The sequence below is a fragment of the Dermacentor silvarum genome, chromosome 2 (genome assembly GCF_013339745.2).
Source record: "Dermacentor silvarum isolate Dsil-2018 chromosome 2, BIME_Dsil_1.4, whole genome shotgun sequence".
Classification (NCBI taxonomy): Eukaryota; Metazoa; Arthropoda; class Arachnida; order Ixodida; family Ixodidae; genus Dermacentor; species Dermacentor silvarum.
The window spans coordinates 131,900,622-131,915,916 of NC_051155.1; the positions used below are offsets into that span (position 1 = coordinate 131,900,622).

Consider the following 15,295-nt stretch of genomic DNA (forward strand, 5'->3'; position numbering starts at 1 on the left):
CGGGATTCGAGCCCGCGTACTCACGGTCCCAAGGCCAGCGTCATAACCACTAGGCTATACAGCCACGCTTGCAGTACATCCATTTATGCGAACCATTTGATAGCGTTCGAGCGTCGTCGTCTTCGTCCACAGCTGGCGCGTTCACACGCTCGTGCTCTGCGAGGTGAATAGGTTTTGTGCGCTATGCTCGGGAGAGAGATAAAGAAAATGAGAGCGAGAGAGAGAGAAAGAGAGAGAGAGACGCATTCACGGAGCGGGTCTGCTGGAACGCGTTGTTTGGCATTGCAACGCGGTAGAACGCAGTGTCGGCATTGCAACGCGGTACGTGTCGGTGTTGCAAGCTGCGCTATGCAACGCGCAGTGACGGCCGCAAGTCCGAGACGCGCGAAAAGAAATTATCATCATCATGAATAATAAGATGAAAAGTTCGAGCGCACTTCCGGAAAATGCTGGGCTACGCTCGCCCAGCTTCGCTGTTTCAAGCGTTGCGCGGCCGAGTGCAAGGTTAAGCGTTTTTTTTTTTATTTAGGACCAATATCCGTATCTTTTTACACTTCTGTTTTTAATTGGTGGGCGCCCGCTGCGGGCACTAAGAGCGGTCAGCTATGTCGTCCAAGATTTACAGCGCCGCGCGACGCAGCACACGTAAACCTCGGACGCCGTGAGCCACGTGGATGCATTGCTCTCGGCGCGATCTGCACCGCACGCGCTGGCACTCATAACCGGGCTATTGTGACCCGACCTTCTTGCAATTTGTTTATAAGTGCTTATACTAACAAGATATACTATCTACCAGGAATACTCTGGGGATTTGTAAAGTTGTCTTTAATGCTGAAACCTTAAAACCTCGAATAAGGAAATTAGCAATTTAACGAAGTTTTTCGTTGCAAGTACGACTTCGTTATATCGATGTTCGACTGAATAGGCCAATCCAGCCGTTTACCCTTCTCAGTTACATATGCGAGGCTTTGTTGCCAATTACGCGTGTAATAAAAACGATCGACAATAAATAAATTGAATGATGACTGTTTTCTGTTTCACTGGGTTATTGTGTCGCAGTTACTATACAGTAGTGCAATATAAAAATTGTTGACGGCTTCTCTGGTTCCACTAAGCCACTTGATGCAGTAGCATTATTCATGTATGTAGCCTTCCACCTTCTACATTAATTCATCAGTTAATTTCTAACATGCTTCATGTGTCATATTAAAAAAATAAAATGAAAAAACCAGCTAGGTTGATTAGCCGATATAGGTGGGCAGAACTCCACCAAGAAGTGTGCCTTTGCATGTATTGTGCCAACGCTGAGCTCTGCATTTATGCATTAGTAAGTTTGATGGGCGATGCATATAAACTCAAGGACTTTAAGAACTGTTTGTCTGCACCTCACCAACAATGAAATGCTATCTATAGCTGATTGAACTGTGTCCTATGAGTGATGGAATAACTATATATGAGAACAATGGGAGCCCCACACGAGGCTGAGGTCACATGTGTGGTTTGGGCAAATGGAGACACTGTAAAGAAAACATCACAGCCGACTTGGTTTATCAAGGAACTGGCTAAGTGGATCTCCAAGTGGCTTCCACATGACTATGTACGGCAGACACAGGCTGCCGTGAAGCAAAACAAGTATTCGTAAAGCAAAACAATGTGAGTGGCAAGCATCCCATGTTCTGCATTTTGACTTTGCAGAAAACTGGACTGCCATTGTTTCAGATGAGATTCAATCCTGGCACAAGTGTCAGTTTTCACCTGTGTTGTAACCATCAGAAAAACAACATGCAGTTATTCTGATATAAGCGATGAAGCGTTGCACGATGCAATCCATGCTTGCTTCGCATTAAACAAGATTCACGAGTGCCTTATTGAAGTCCCCCCAGAAAGCATATGTCACTTACGTAAGTGACGGTGCCACAAGCCACTTAAAAAAACCAAATTTCAATTCTACGCGCTTTCACATAAAAAAAACTGTCAGCCCTTCCACTGGGGTGGCGATGGAAGACCAGCGAAGCTATACTATGGTGGGAATTATGTGTTTCCAATTATGACTATTAAGATCCCAGTCAAAAAAAAAAAAATTGACTCCAATTAGCTTTTCCAATAGGAATCAAATGGGATCAATATATGAACCAACTGAAAAATCCTTACTTCCAACCGGTTATGATTGGGTCAGAAAAGCCAATTGGAGTTGCTAAATGAAATGTACTGGACCCAATTGGAACCAATTGGAAAATCCCTAGTTCCAACTGGTTATGATTGAGTCAAAGTGAAATCAATTGAGTCCGACTGGACTTGCCAATTGGAATCAACTGGGCCCATTGGGAAATCCTTACCTCCAATTGGTTACGATTGAGTCAGGGATGCAACCAATTGAGTCCAATTGGACATGCCAGTTTGAACCATTTAGGCCCACCTTACATATTAATCCCAACTGAGTCCAATTGGGCTACCGATAGGAATAAAGTAACTAGAACGTAACCAACTGGGAAATCATACTTTCAGTTTATGAACCCATTCAAGGAAACTGGTATGAGTTATAGCTATGCATGCAGTACTAAGGCTACAGCAAACCTGTTCCTGACAGCTGGAATATTATTTAGGTTTGCTTTGTGGGCCATAAATGTGTATTTGTATTGCCCATTGGTACAATTGGTCATTCCAACCAATTGGTTTCAAACCAATTGGCACCCATTGGGTACAATTGATGACTCCAACAAAAACCAATTGGTCACGTTCCAGTTGGTTCAATTGGTGCAGTTATGTACTAATTTAGGATTGGAAATTTTCCACTTGGTACCAATTGAAAATTGCCAAATTGGAGTCAACTGCTTTTTTTTTACAGGGATGTGATAGTGTAATTGGTTATTTGAACTATTAAAGAATGAGAAATATATATGATCCGGTGGTTTTCGTTTATTTTGTGACCACAGGGACCATGCCCTTATGGTCGCTGCGGTACACCGCCATAGGGTGTATGGCAAAGGTTGGCACGTTCTTCATAAACACGTCACCAACGCCGCGTGCGTTCGGTGCGAACGCGGGCAAAACGCTGCCGCCGTCGACAACAGTTGTGCGCGTTGTTTGTGTGACTGCATACAACCGCTGTCAAAATGCTGGTTACGTGACGGAACGGCTAAACGTCGTTGTCGACACTGTTAGGGGAGAGGCGGGAGAGAGCCTAGAGAGAGTCTGCGGCACAGGCGGCAGAGGCCGGCAGGGCTGCGCGCATGCGCTGCAGTGGGAGAGTGGGGCACACGCACAGTCTAGGGTGCCTCGATGCCCTCCTCGCCCACCGCTCCCCTTCCACTGGGAAGTCGCGTTTGCTCTCCGCCGTGTGTTCGCTCCCCGTGAAAGCGCGCGTCCCTCGCTCTCGTGCACTTTCCCTCACACATAAGTCGCGTTTTCTCTCTGCCTTGCGTTCGCTCCCTGTGAAAGCGCGCGTCCCTTGCCCTCGTGCGCTTTCACTCGCACATACAGCTAGCATACAGCCAATGAGAGTTTTTTTCTATTGCCGGACGCAACCATCGAAGAGTGAGCCCTTAACAGCTTCACTGTAAAAAATCAGGAGTCAGTAAAGTGACTGTTCCCTGCGACCGGACACACAAAGAACTCGTGTGACGAAGCTGGAGGTGTCGTAAAGCATCAATCTTAATTCTTTTCACGACCTACGGGCAGAAAACAGCAAAGTAATACAGTCGGCATCTGAAATGGCCGCACAACTGAAGGCAAGCTCAAAACATTCAGATGACTCATGCACTTGCGAGCATGATTGAGTGCTTCCGTGATTACAAAAGGAAGGAGTGGGAACCAGTGACCCGTGTGCAAGGCATCCACTCATGGCACGTTTGGCTATGCAGACCGGGCGTGACTCGCTCTAAACATATTTTGTCTGTTGCCAAAACTTCTTCCACCAAACTTAACATAATCGAAACTTTTTAAACTCTGGTTGATCGCATCTGGTGTGAAAATGAACACAAGTTATCTTTGCCTTTCATAACAACCTTTTAATTTTAGAATAGTGTGACAATGCAACACACGCATTGAGTGAATGCATTCATTAGCATCCAAGACGCTAATTTCGTTCCTTGCAATCAGATGAAAGAAAGGAAAGTCGGCACTGGGTGTGCTGCCTGTTGATGAGGAATATCGGCTGCTGTATTAGTTGCGAACTATGCGAGTGCATTTTGTTCAAAAAGCTTTTCTTCCCAAGAATATTTTCCACTGACTGCAAATACCCTATTCTTACCGCTGAGCAAGGCTCAGGAGAGAAAGAAGTGTGTCCTTGTATTACCTTTTTGCAAGAGAGGCTCATTTCTGCACTATGAACCACTCTCTCGAAACACAATATGAGAATATTTTTAGCTGTTCCAATAAAAAAGATGCAACATTTTTTTTTCCTAATATTATTTCGCAGGTCCTCGGAGAACAATTTGGGTAACTAAACGAGACTGAAAGGTGGGGTGGGGTTTATAGACATTTTTCTAATTTTGATGTTTTGAGTAAAAAAAGTTACTCTAATAATTAGAAGAACAAAATTGCACAGGTTTGCTATCCACCTAAAGGCCTAACTCTGCTGTAAATTGCAACAAGCTGGGATGTGCAGAGAACTAGGAACACAGTCCCAAAGATGAGCACGTTTGAAAAATGCCGAGTTTTCGAGATTCTTTAAAGAAATCTTTCCTTTGTTCACAAATCCAGAAAATGTTGTGGGCTTCTTCCCCTTTGCTTCTATTTGTACTGGAAATAAAGATATTTTCTATATTTTACTCGCGTGACCTTAATCATTGTCACAAAGTTACGAAAAAGTAAATTTTGTAAAATTGTCTTTGTGCTCGATGACCTTGGATGTTTCTTCCCCCGTTTATTAATAGCTTTCTTTAAATAGAAGTAGCAGTTTAGCACTATTCAATCACGTGTGTGTAATATGCAAAATTATCAGAAAAAAAAAATCCAATATAGCCCCTGTTTCGACCTCTCGTGGAATTGACCTGCTTCTTTTGAGGGCTCACAATCGTTTTCACAGCACATAGGCAGAGAAATTTTTACCTACACCGAAATTGCCAAGAGGCTTTTTTTTCAACAGCAGATGTCAGAGTGTAGAGGCAACAATGCGATGCAAAGATAACAGGCCGCAACGCATCTACCTGGTGCCATAAAATTCCATGCGTAACATTACAAGCAACGTTATGTACAGAATTTTATGGCACCCGGAAGATGCTTTGCAGCCTGTTTTTGTGTTTAGCTCGTAAAGACAGAAAAGCACAAGTAGTCAGCAATTATAGAGAAAGCATTCATTGACTGGAATAGGAGGAACGGAATGGACCAGCTCAGCCATTCCAGAATAACTTCTTCTTGGGCGAGTTGGTGTTTACTTACCATGATACTTAGTAGGGCAAACACTCGAAATAAAAGATAAAAGTGAGAGGCGAGAGGAAAGGAAAGACGAGCGCTTTGTTTTCCTCTCGCCTCTCACTGTTATCTTTTATTTCGTGTTTTTGCACTACTAAGTATCATGTTCAGCCATTCGAGCAGTGGGAATAGCTGAGCCATTGTCACCATTCCGAGAAGTTGATGGAATTGCGAAGGCTCTTCCCTCCCGAGAATGGAGTAGAAATGGAATGGAGGGCCCCGCTTCGCAACTCTTGTACCTAAACATCCTCAGCGCAGTGAATATACACCTTCAAGCGCATAATTCCTTTATTAAAATGAAGCTTTCTATGACTGCTTTCCTAGGATGTGGCTCAGTCAGCTTCTTGCCGAGTAAGAAATTCCAGGCTGGCCCTGGAAATTGCACATTAGTAAACTGGGCTGATCTCATAGGCGGTGTGGTCAAAAGTGGTCCAATCCCGGAGACGGTGTAATCCGCGGTCGCGTGGATAACGTGGGTTGTGTGATGGGGGTTTCTGGGTCTTGCCGATTTTCCAGGCAGGCACATAATCGTTAAGCTACAAACGGCGTTGCAGCAGATCAACAGTTTTGCAGCATTTAATTAAGAGGAAGTTTTAGCTCCGGGCCTCCTATCTAAATACATGGGAAAAGAGAAATGGTTTTTCTTGGTAACCACTGCACCAAATTTGATGAGGTTTGTTGCAATTTAAAAGTTAAAATCTAGTGACGGTTGGTTGCTAACTTTTGATTTAGGTCGTCAGTGTTTTAATAAGAACTTGCAAAAATAGAAAATTTTTAGAAAATGAAACTATAAAGTTTACAACTCTAACTCAGTAATGCAAAATGATATCAGAATTCTCTAAATTGCACCTATGGGTACATCTAAAGCGGACGAAATTGATATATTTATACATGGCTCTCAAATAGACCACTAATTTGTGAGCAGTACTTTTGCAAAAGGCTTGTAAACAATGTAACGAGTTCACATAAAATATAAATTGACATACCAAATCTGCCCTCTTTGGATGGTCTAATGGATACAGTTTACAGAACAACGATATCTGTTCTAGGCGCAGAGCTACGAAGTTCTAAACTTTGTGATTCTATTTTTTTCAGACCAATTTTTTAACAAAACATTTAAGACATTCAAGCCCTAAATTGAAATTGTGCTTTCAACAGTCACTAGAATTTACCCGTCTCTCTCAAATTCAACAAGTTTAATTAAAATTGGCCCAGTGGTTATCTCAGAAAAGTGTTTCTGCATTTTACATGTATTTGAAAAGGCGGCATTGGAGTTGGGCCCGAGCTAAAGCTTCCTCTTAACTGCTACACCAAAGGTTCACTTCACATAGATTTTAAAATGTGCATTAGATCTGCATAATTTTTTTTTCTGTTCAAAAAACATTGGAACTAACATATCAAACAAGAAGTAAGCAAAATTCTGCATATCAGTGCAAGCATACTACTTCAAGTCACCTGGCAATTGTGCAAATCGTTCTTTATTTACAACAGGACAGATAAATATTGGCTGCTGATAAACAACACAAAAACCAACAGCATCCAAATTTACGAAACATTAGAAGGTAGCTTGATGGCATCACAGAGCTAGAAAAACGGTACAAGTGCATGGTTGAAAAGGCACAATGTGCTTGAAGCAGCCAGACTGTTCTTTACAAAAGGTTTTTTTGTCACCACTATATAACACACTACAGCCCTTTGCATTTTCAACTTGTCCTTTCATCAGCATCACATGTAACACGGGATGGGCACAGCTTTTGGACCCAAGTTGAAACTGTTACACACTACATCCAAAAATATTTGCTTGTGCAGAAACAAAAGATTTTAAAGCAAATACATGCAGAATTCAGATCTAGAGCTCTTCCAATTTTGTGTCAAGATTTAAGCGAACAGTGGTACTTGAAGACATAAGTGTTGACTTTGCTAATCCATTCCAGGATTAGAAACTGTTATACAGTCGAATGTTGATATAATGAACATGGTTAGATCGAATTGTCAGGTATAATGAAGTAAATATAAAATTTTCTCACTGATATCAGCATGCAATGAATATATGCTTATAACTAATATTGGATGTAATGAAAGCATTTTCTGTCAAATGCAAGTGTTGTAACAAGGTTCAATTCTATTTGTTCATGGGTACTGCGGTGCATAAAAGTTTATTGACTGAAAAAGCTTAATGATCACTATAGCACAGCTGTTCTCGCATCCCTTTCTCCATCAAGAAAAGGTTTATTAAAAGGTTTTATTTGTTTCGTTAATAGCTCGATTTGTTCTATGCCTGCTACTAGCTTATTTCCATGCACACTCATTCAACAACAAACACTCGATCCTCACTTTGCACAGCTTGAGGCGTTCCTCAGCATCACCAAAACAATACCTACAACTATGACTTGTACGTGTCTTCGCAGTAATTTAAACCTTTATACAGCTATGCGTAGAAATACTTTGTTCAGCACAAATATGGTATACAGTGCATAGTTAAAAACTACAAGGAAAACTTCAAAAGAAGAAAATATTGGTCATGAAACAGTGACAAAAATTGCTTTGTATGCTTGCATAACCCCCCCCCCCCCCCCCCCTTATAACATTGCTACCAAACTTGCATTAAAAAGCCACAAGCTCACATAGTTGACTAAGGCACGCTGCAACAGTGTGCTTAAAGGCACTCATTAGGACAGTCTTGTATACAAAAAAATAAAACACTCAGCAGCACATTAAACAAAAGTACTATTTACAATGTTGTGCAGCAACCCCAATATTTTCGGAATGACAGGACATTTCGCACCAAAAGTCACGATAATAAAGACCCAGTGACAGCCACAGTTGCTTGAGACGATTATTCATTAAATATTCTATGTACTTTTTCGATGACAGAATTGCACTTTCTGCCTTCCTCTACCTTTGCAATGAACTAGAACACACTTGATCTTCAGCACTCAATCATTTAAAATGTACACAAAAAGTATGAAGCAAGCACTTACTCATCACAGTACTCCGGAATCCAGAAATGAATGTTAAAGTACAAATCCATAACAGAGACTGGCATTTCCTCTGTTCACTGATAGCTCTCTATAATTGTACAATGCACTTGGTTTATGTAACAAATATTTTATCAATGAAGTTTAAAAGGCTCTTCCAGTTAAACTGCTTTTCTGTTAGCATTAGGGTTTTGCACCGAGGTAGCATTGTGAGGTGCACTTTGCTTAATACTATCTTCAGATGCACTACCTGCCTGTTCTGTCTCGTATAAGTCGCAAACTCACATCGCCTCCAGCAGTGCTGAATGAAAAGAGTAGCTTTTTCTCAGTGAAAGGAACAATGCCGCTTCCATCAAAGAAGAGCATATTAATGCTTGCCATTGTTTCATCCTCTTGACAATAGATGAAGCCACTATTTCTTACACAGAGAAAAATCGCACTTTTTATCCGGATCGCCACATGTGATACATGTGCACTTGACTTATGGATGAAACGAACTAAATACTACCTACATCCAAACATGCTAACCAACGAAATGCCATGCCTGGGCAAAAATTGCAATCTAGCCAGAGATTTAGCCACAAGAGATTTAGCCACACCAGGGCTACCTTATGAATGCAACATCCTGTACACCCGCTATGAAAATATAGTCATATGGGTCCTGCAAGTTTGATGCAAAAAGCAAGAAACTACATTGCGCACCTTGGGACAAAACTGCCACCACAACACGCAGCCTCAAAAACAGGGTGTTGTCCCAATTGAAGTGAATCTAGCGACACTAGGTGTTGACACACACGACTGCCTCTGTATAGCTGTACAACATGAAACTGCCAAGGTTAAAGGAGCTAATACAGGAGGCAGTAAGGAAGGCACCAACATATTGTCAGGCTGTTATTAAAGATTCGGTTACCATTAGCTCATACACTGTTATTTATAGTCCACCCATTGCTGCACACAAGAGAAAGGAGCCATGACCAATGCCATCAACGATAATGTTTGTGTTCGGAAAGAAAGAAAGTATAAAGGGCCTGCAAACGGGACCACAGAGCTGGCCACAATATCATTTTGTTAAAATGTGCTTGTCGTAGCTAAGTTTGGTCTACCACGTAAAATTTACTTTCGATGGGCAGAAGAATATGTGGGGTGTAGCTTGCATCTCAATGGCAGCTGGAACATACTGGACACTGGTGACTTAGTATCCAAGACAAGAGATGACGTTTTCCAGTGATTACACCAGAAACCCGTTGAAAGAACTTTAGTTAGCAGTAACAAGACTGTTGGCAGAGGGTTCCAGTGCCATTTATAGTGGAAGTTCGCGATGGCTGGTAATATAGTACTGTCACATTCGCCGGGTGTTTGTAATGCATTAATACAGTATGAGAAAATACACTGGTGCCTTTGTCCCCATTTAATAACAAGAAGGAAGCCAGAGGAGAAAATCCCAGAGTGGTAATGTTTAGCGCAGTTGTTCATGATCACGGTTCTTCAAGTAGCAAAAGTGGGGAAAAAAACTCCCCATTTATAGTGTGTATGGGATGCACTGATCCATAGGTGTGCGCTGCACCTGTTCGTCTTAGAAAAAGAATGAAAATTAAAGCACTTAAAGTGTTTTTTAGACTGGGGCTGAACTAACACCGTAACATTAAAGAGCTCTGCAGTCGCAAAACAACTCACTAACAGCTCTATTGCTTTCTGTAGCATAAATGTTGCCTACAAGTGGAGTCGAAAAAAAAAAAAAAAGGAATAAGCAAAAATGTATATAAACCTAGTAGGATACATGTTTCGCACATTGAATTGCACGTTGCAGGCAGCTTGCACTTGCAGAAGGCAAGCCTCAGCTTGGTCACTGCGTTTACTCAGTGTTCCTCTAATAGACAATTTACAAAATTCCGCAAGCAGGATTCTTTCACATGCTTGCAACATCTCTAGTATAATTGGTGCGTCACTTTCAGCCAGACCAGTACACATTTAAAATGGACACAATGCTGACTTCTAACAATGGTTTTATTTCAATGTGCCACACATGCAAATTGGCACTCTCTGCACAGTTGCGTTGGTACACAGCATGCATGCTATACTCGCAGACAACTTTCTGTGGCAATGAAATAAAAGTTACAAAGGCAAAGCACACACAAGAGCGTTGCTGAAAGATGTCCCACATTTTCATTCGCATTAGCTTAAAGGGACACTAAAGAGAGAAATGATTTCTTCTGTATCAGTAGATTACCCTTCCACAATACTGAAAACAATACTCTTGCCGCAAGAAGTCGCCTGGTAAGCCAGAAAAAAAAAAAAAAACGAAAAACACAGAAGGCGAGTGGCGATGCCCCTTTGAAGTTCCTGCACCAGCTCCCCGTGACGTCATGGATTTTGACAGCGTCTTCTAGGTCTCAGTTAATTCTTTAGCAGTAAAGATTGATTACATTGTGTTCTAAAGGAGCCCAACACTGAATATGGCAGGTTTCGCAAACTTTTACTGAGCCAACGTGGCCAAAATACGAAAAATTACTTTAGAAGTCGTGACGTCACACTGAAGTGCCGACGTTGGGGTTCCCGTGCGAAATTCAAAACAATTAACTTTGAGCTTAATTTTCTCCTCTAATAATTGACCTATCGCAGTGTAATTAACGTCAGCAGAGTTTTCGAAGAATACTTCATCTGCCTAAGTTGATTTATTGTTTTCCTTTAGTGTCCCTTTCAGCAGGGAAGAGAAAGCATACACATTTTATTTACAACAGCAAAATAAGACAAGGTGCACCCATGAGTGTTAAATTTAACTTATTTTTCTGCTTCTCTCTTATGTGTTCAAGCAAATGCAAAACCATTGCATGTGGAAGCTATGCTGATTCAGTATCTGCTCCAAGAAACCAAAAACGCTGTCAAACGCTGCCAGAATGGCACGTGCAGTAACATATGCACAAAAGCTCCGTTCCTGTAAGTTTCTCTTTGTTGCCACAGAAAGTTGTCCGCAAGTATAGGCATGCCGATTTGTGTGTATGGGCATTACATTAAAGTAACGCCTTATTTGGAAGTCAGTGCTTTGTCTTCGTCTCCTTCAAACCTCTGTGGGTCTGATTAATGGAGGATGTCAGCACGTCTTTAATAAAGATGGGTTGGTAGTTGCAGATGATACCTCACCCCCTATTTTTTTTATTTAAATTTGCACTTGTCATTCAAAACAACCGAGCCTACATGACAGATATTCAAATCCGTAATTACCTTCCTTAATAAAGTTATGTAAAAGAAAAACTGACACCTACTATATAATGAATAGCTTTGCTTGCCACCGTCCATACGGCTGATCCTCCAACCATATTTTACGAGAATCCACAGCGAGCATAATAAAGTTTCCTTTTCTAGTAATACTTGATGCTACATTAATTACAAGGGCAGTGTCCGACTCATAACTGATGCTTCAACATCCTAACCAGGCCTATTCTGGTATTCCTTATTTAAATTTGGAATACGAGTGCCACAATGTTGGTGACGGCATCGAAGGCATGTGGAGAATCCTACTTGCGGAATTATTTAGCGCACGCCATCTATCGGCTGGCATGTCCGTAGCTGAAGAAGCAAGGCGAATGTGTCTCCAGGAGGCAAATGTGTCGCACGGGCCTTGCTCGCTAAGCAGACGCCCTGTCCTTGGGCCAGAGCAGCACAAGGGCATTGTTGGGTGCCTTCTTGAAGGTTGGCTGCGAGACGCTGGATGTGCTCTCCACTGACACGGTGCGGGCCTTGTTACCCAGCATGCACTGCAGCTGCGTGGCCACCATGACACGTAGGTCCCGCTTCTGAGACCTGCAAAGTACAGATGCCAGGTAGTGTAACTGAATGAGAGATATGCCTAAGAGAATATGCCTAAGAGAAGAGAAAATATGAAAGGGTCCTGAAGTGGACCCTTCTGGGTAGCATATAAACAATCTCGAATATTACAGTGTGAACGGGGACGCTGACAAAAAAAAGAAAAAAAAAAAAGAAAAAGCACTCCTCACTTGCATCAATACGTCTCGTTATCTCTTCTATGAGAACAAAAACGAATATACAACAATACTAAATAATGAATTCCTGACCAATCAAATATATCAAATATCGCAAGGACTATTTGGTTTGCATTAAAGATTTCAAATATTTGCTTACCCTTACCTAGAAGCTTGCTCTAAATCAGCAGTATTTAAGTAGTAAGCTGCAATTATACTGTTAAATACAGAAATCTAAAATTGTGATGAAGCACAAAACAGAGGTAGATGCCCCACCCACCTCTGCCACTGACGTACGACAGCGCCAACAAGCTCTCCGACTCTGTTGCTGTCAGCAGTGTTGGATGTGACCAGACAGACCACCAGATCATTGTTACCCCGCAGGTGCAAAATGGCCAGCTGGTCTGGGCCAGAAGTGACGCTGATGCCTGTGAGCTGCAAAGGGAAAAAAAGAAGTGATTAGCTGCGACCATGTCCAATTGGGTTAGTTCTCTTTCGTTATATATATATATAATTACAATTTCAATAACAACGGTAAAAAAACCCTCTGCTTTGCAAAAATGAGTAAGGCCTGCACCTAGTCAGTCTCTAAGGTGTGGCTTCACCAGTCATAGTACTACTTCCTCTTGCCTTCTGACTGCTTCGAGAAGTTGTCTGTATAAACTTGCTTTAAGCAAGTACCCCGCTGGGGCCCTTTTAGCGTTAGAAAACTCCCAATGGTAGAGTCGGAGACTGACGAGTGAAATTTTTTCGAGAACGGAACTTATTTGTCTATAATACATAAGCTTTATGAAAAATTTGAGAGAGTTGGCAGGTATGCATAGATAATTCCCTGACCAACAACCAATTGTTACATTTTCTTCGCACAGACTGCACCATTAGTTAGAAAGCATCTAGCCATTTAAACCAGCCTGCATATCCCAACTTGGTCAGAAATTGTTCCTTTCCCAGCACCTTGCACTTTCCGAGTTGTAGGAAATCTATTGTTTACCTGATTCAGACTTTCTATGAATGTACAGTACCCTGTCGGCAAGATTCACAACACTCCCAAGGCTTCTTCAACTTAAATATTTGTTTCTTCACAATGTCCTATCAAAACGGTACTTTTTTACCACAGCTTCAATTTCTTCAACAATCCTTTCAGGTCCTATTCAATATCCCTCATTTTCATCACCATGAACAAAAGCAGCTTGTTGTTTAATTGTAAGGTGTTGAAGTTTTCTTTTTAACTTCTGTGTCCTGTAATCATTTACACGATCATTGCTTTTCATTTATGTGATAAGACGCGTTAGAGGTTAGATGCGCTTGGCGTTTTTATGAAGGCCAGAAACAGGCAACGGCCAAGCGGAGCGAGAGCGAGCACCAACAACAAGAAACGTCTTCTTCTTCGTCCTCTGCTTGCGCCGGTATTTGTCACTACAATCACTCCCCGGCGAAAAAGGAGCCATCCTGGCGACCTATGGAACAGGCAGCACTGGTGGGTCGTAGTGCGGCTTCAGTCGGTCGACATGAACAGTTTCGCGTCCGCGACGCCGTTGGTCCGTAGATGGCTGAACGGGCTCAATGACGTAGTTGACCGGGGACGTCTGTCGTAGAACCCGGTAAGGGCCGTCATACTTTGAGATGAACTTTGTGGAAAGGCCGGGAGTAGACGAGGGAACGCGGAGCCATACCAGCGATCCAGGTGAATATGATGGAAAGGACAAGCCGGCGTCTCGACTATGTTGCTGGCTGGCCTGGTTTTGCGCGGTAAGAGAACGTGCGATCTGACGACATTCTTCGGCATAGGTGGCAGCTTCGGATAGAGTCGTAGATTCTGAAGCGTCGGGGCGATACAAAAGAATCGTGTCCATAAAAGAGGAAGGTTCGCGACCATAAAGAAGAAAGAAAGGAGAGAATCCTGTGGTCGACTGAGTGGCGCTGTTGTAGGCATACGTAACAAAGGGAAGGATGCGGTCCCAGTTAGTGTGGTCAGCGGAAACGTACATAGCGAGCATGTCGCCGAGAGTGCGATTGAAGCGTTCAGTCATACCAGTGGTTTGCGGATGATAGGCGCTCGTAGTTCTATCGACAATGTTGCATTCGCGGAGCAGGGCTTCTACAGCCTCGGAGAGGAATGAACGACCACAGGTCACTCAGTAGCTCGCGAGGCGCACCATGTCGAAGAACAAGGTTGCGAAGGATGAACGAGCCTGACTTCACGTGCTGTGGCGGCCGGAAGCGCTGAAGTTTCGGCGTAGCGCGTGAGGTGGTCCACGGCGACGATAACCCAGCGGTTTCCATCTGGGGTGTACGGTAGAGGGCCGTACAAGTCAATGCCGATACGGTCGAAAGGCCGGGAGGGACAAGGCAATGGTTGAAGCGGCCCTGTTATCTGGTTAGGTGGGCTCTTGCGGCGTTGACACTTGGAGCACGAGCGGACGTACTGCCGAACGAAGCGGTACATTCCGCGCCAGTAGTATCGAAGCCGTAGGCGTGCATACGTCTTTAGGACACCGGCATGGGCGCATTGAGGATCCGCATGAAAAGAGGCACAGATGTCAGAACGTAGATGGCGAGGAATCACTAGCAACCATTTACGGCCATCAGAGAGGTAGTTGCGGCGGTACAGGAGCCCTTCGCGGATGGCAAAGTGGCGAGCAGTGCGCCGAAGCGAGCGGTCGGTGGTGCGGGGTGATGGCTGAGATAAATACTCTAGAAGAGATGCTATCCAAGGATCCCGGCGTTGCTCGGATGGCATGTCGGCCAATGTAAGAGAGGAAGAATCATAGCTTGAGACAGACGCAGCACCAGACTCATCAGGCAGTGGTGAGCGCGAAAGAGCGTCAGCATCCGAATGCTTACGGCCTGACCGGTAGACAACACGGATGTCATAGTCCTGGAGACGAAGCGCCCAACGAGCTAAGCGACTAGATGGGTCCTTTAATG

General features: G+C 43.2%; 1 protein-coding gene across 1 annotated transcript in view; it reads right to left on the bottom strand.

Annotated features, from left to right (window-relative positions):
* Nucleotides 1-6,870: 6,870 nt before the first annotated feature.
* The window catches only part of LOC119441782 (unconventional myosin-Id), a 52,871-nt gene continuing 44,446 nt past the window's right edge, over nucleotides 6,871-15,295 (bottom strand). Inside the window, exons 21-22 of the mRNA XM_037706397.2 lie at nucleotides 12,648-12,802; nucleotides 6,871-12,188 (exon numbers count right to left, since the gene is read on the bottom strand). Of these exons, the coding sequence (XP_037562325.1) occupies nucleotides 12,014-12,188; nucleotides 12,648-12,802 (330 nt within the window). The 3' untranslated portion in view covers nucleotides 6,871-12,013. The remainder of the gene's footprint in view (nucleotides 12,189-12,647; nucleotides 12,803-15,295) is intronic.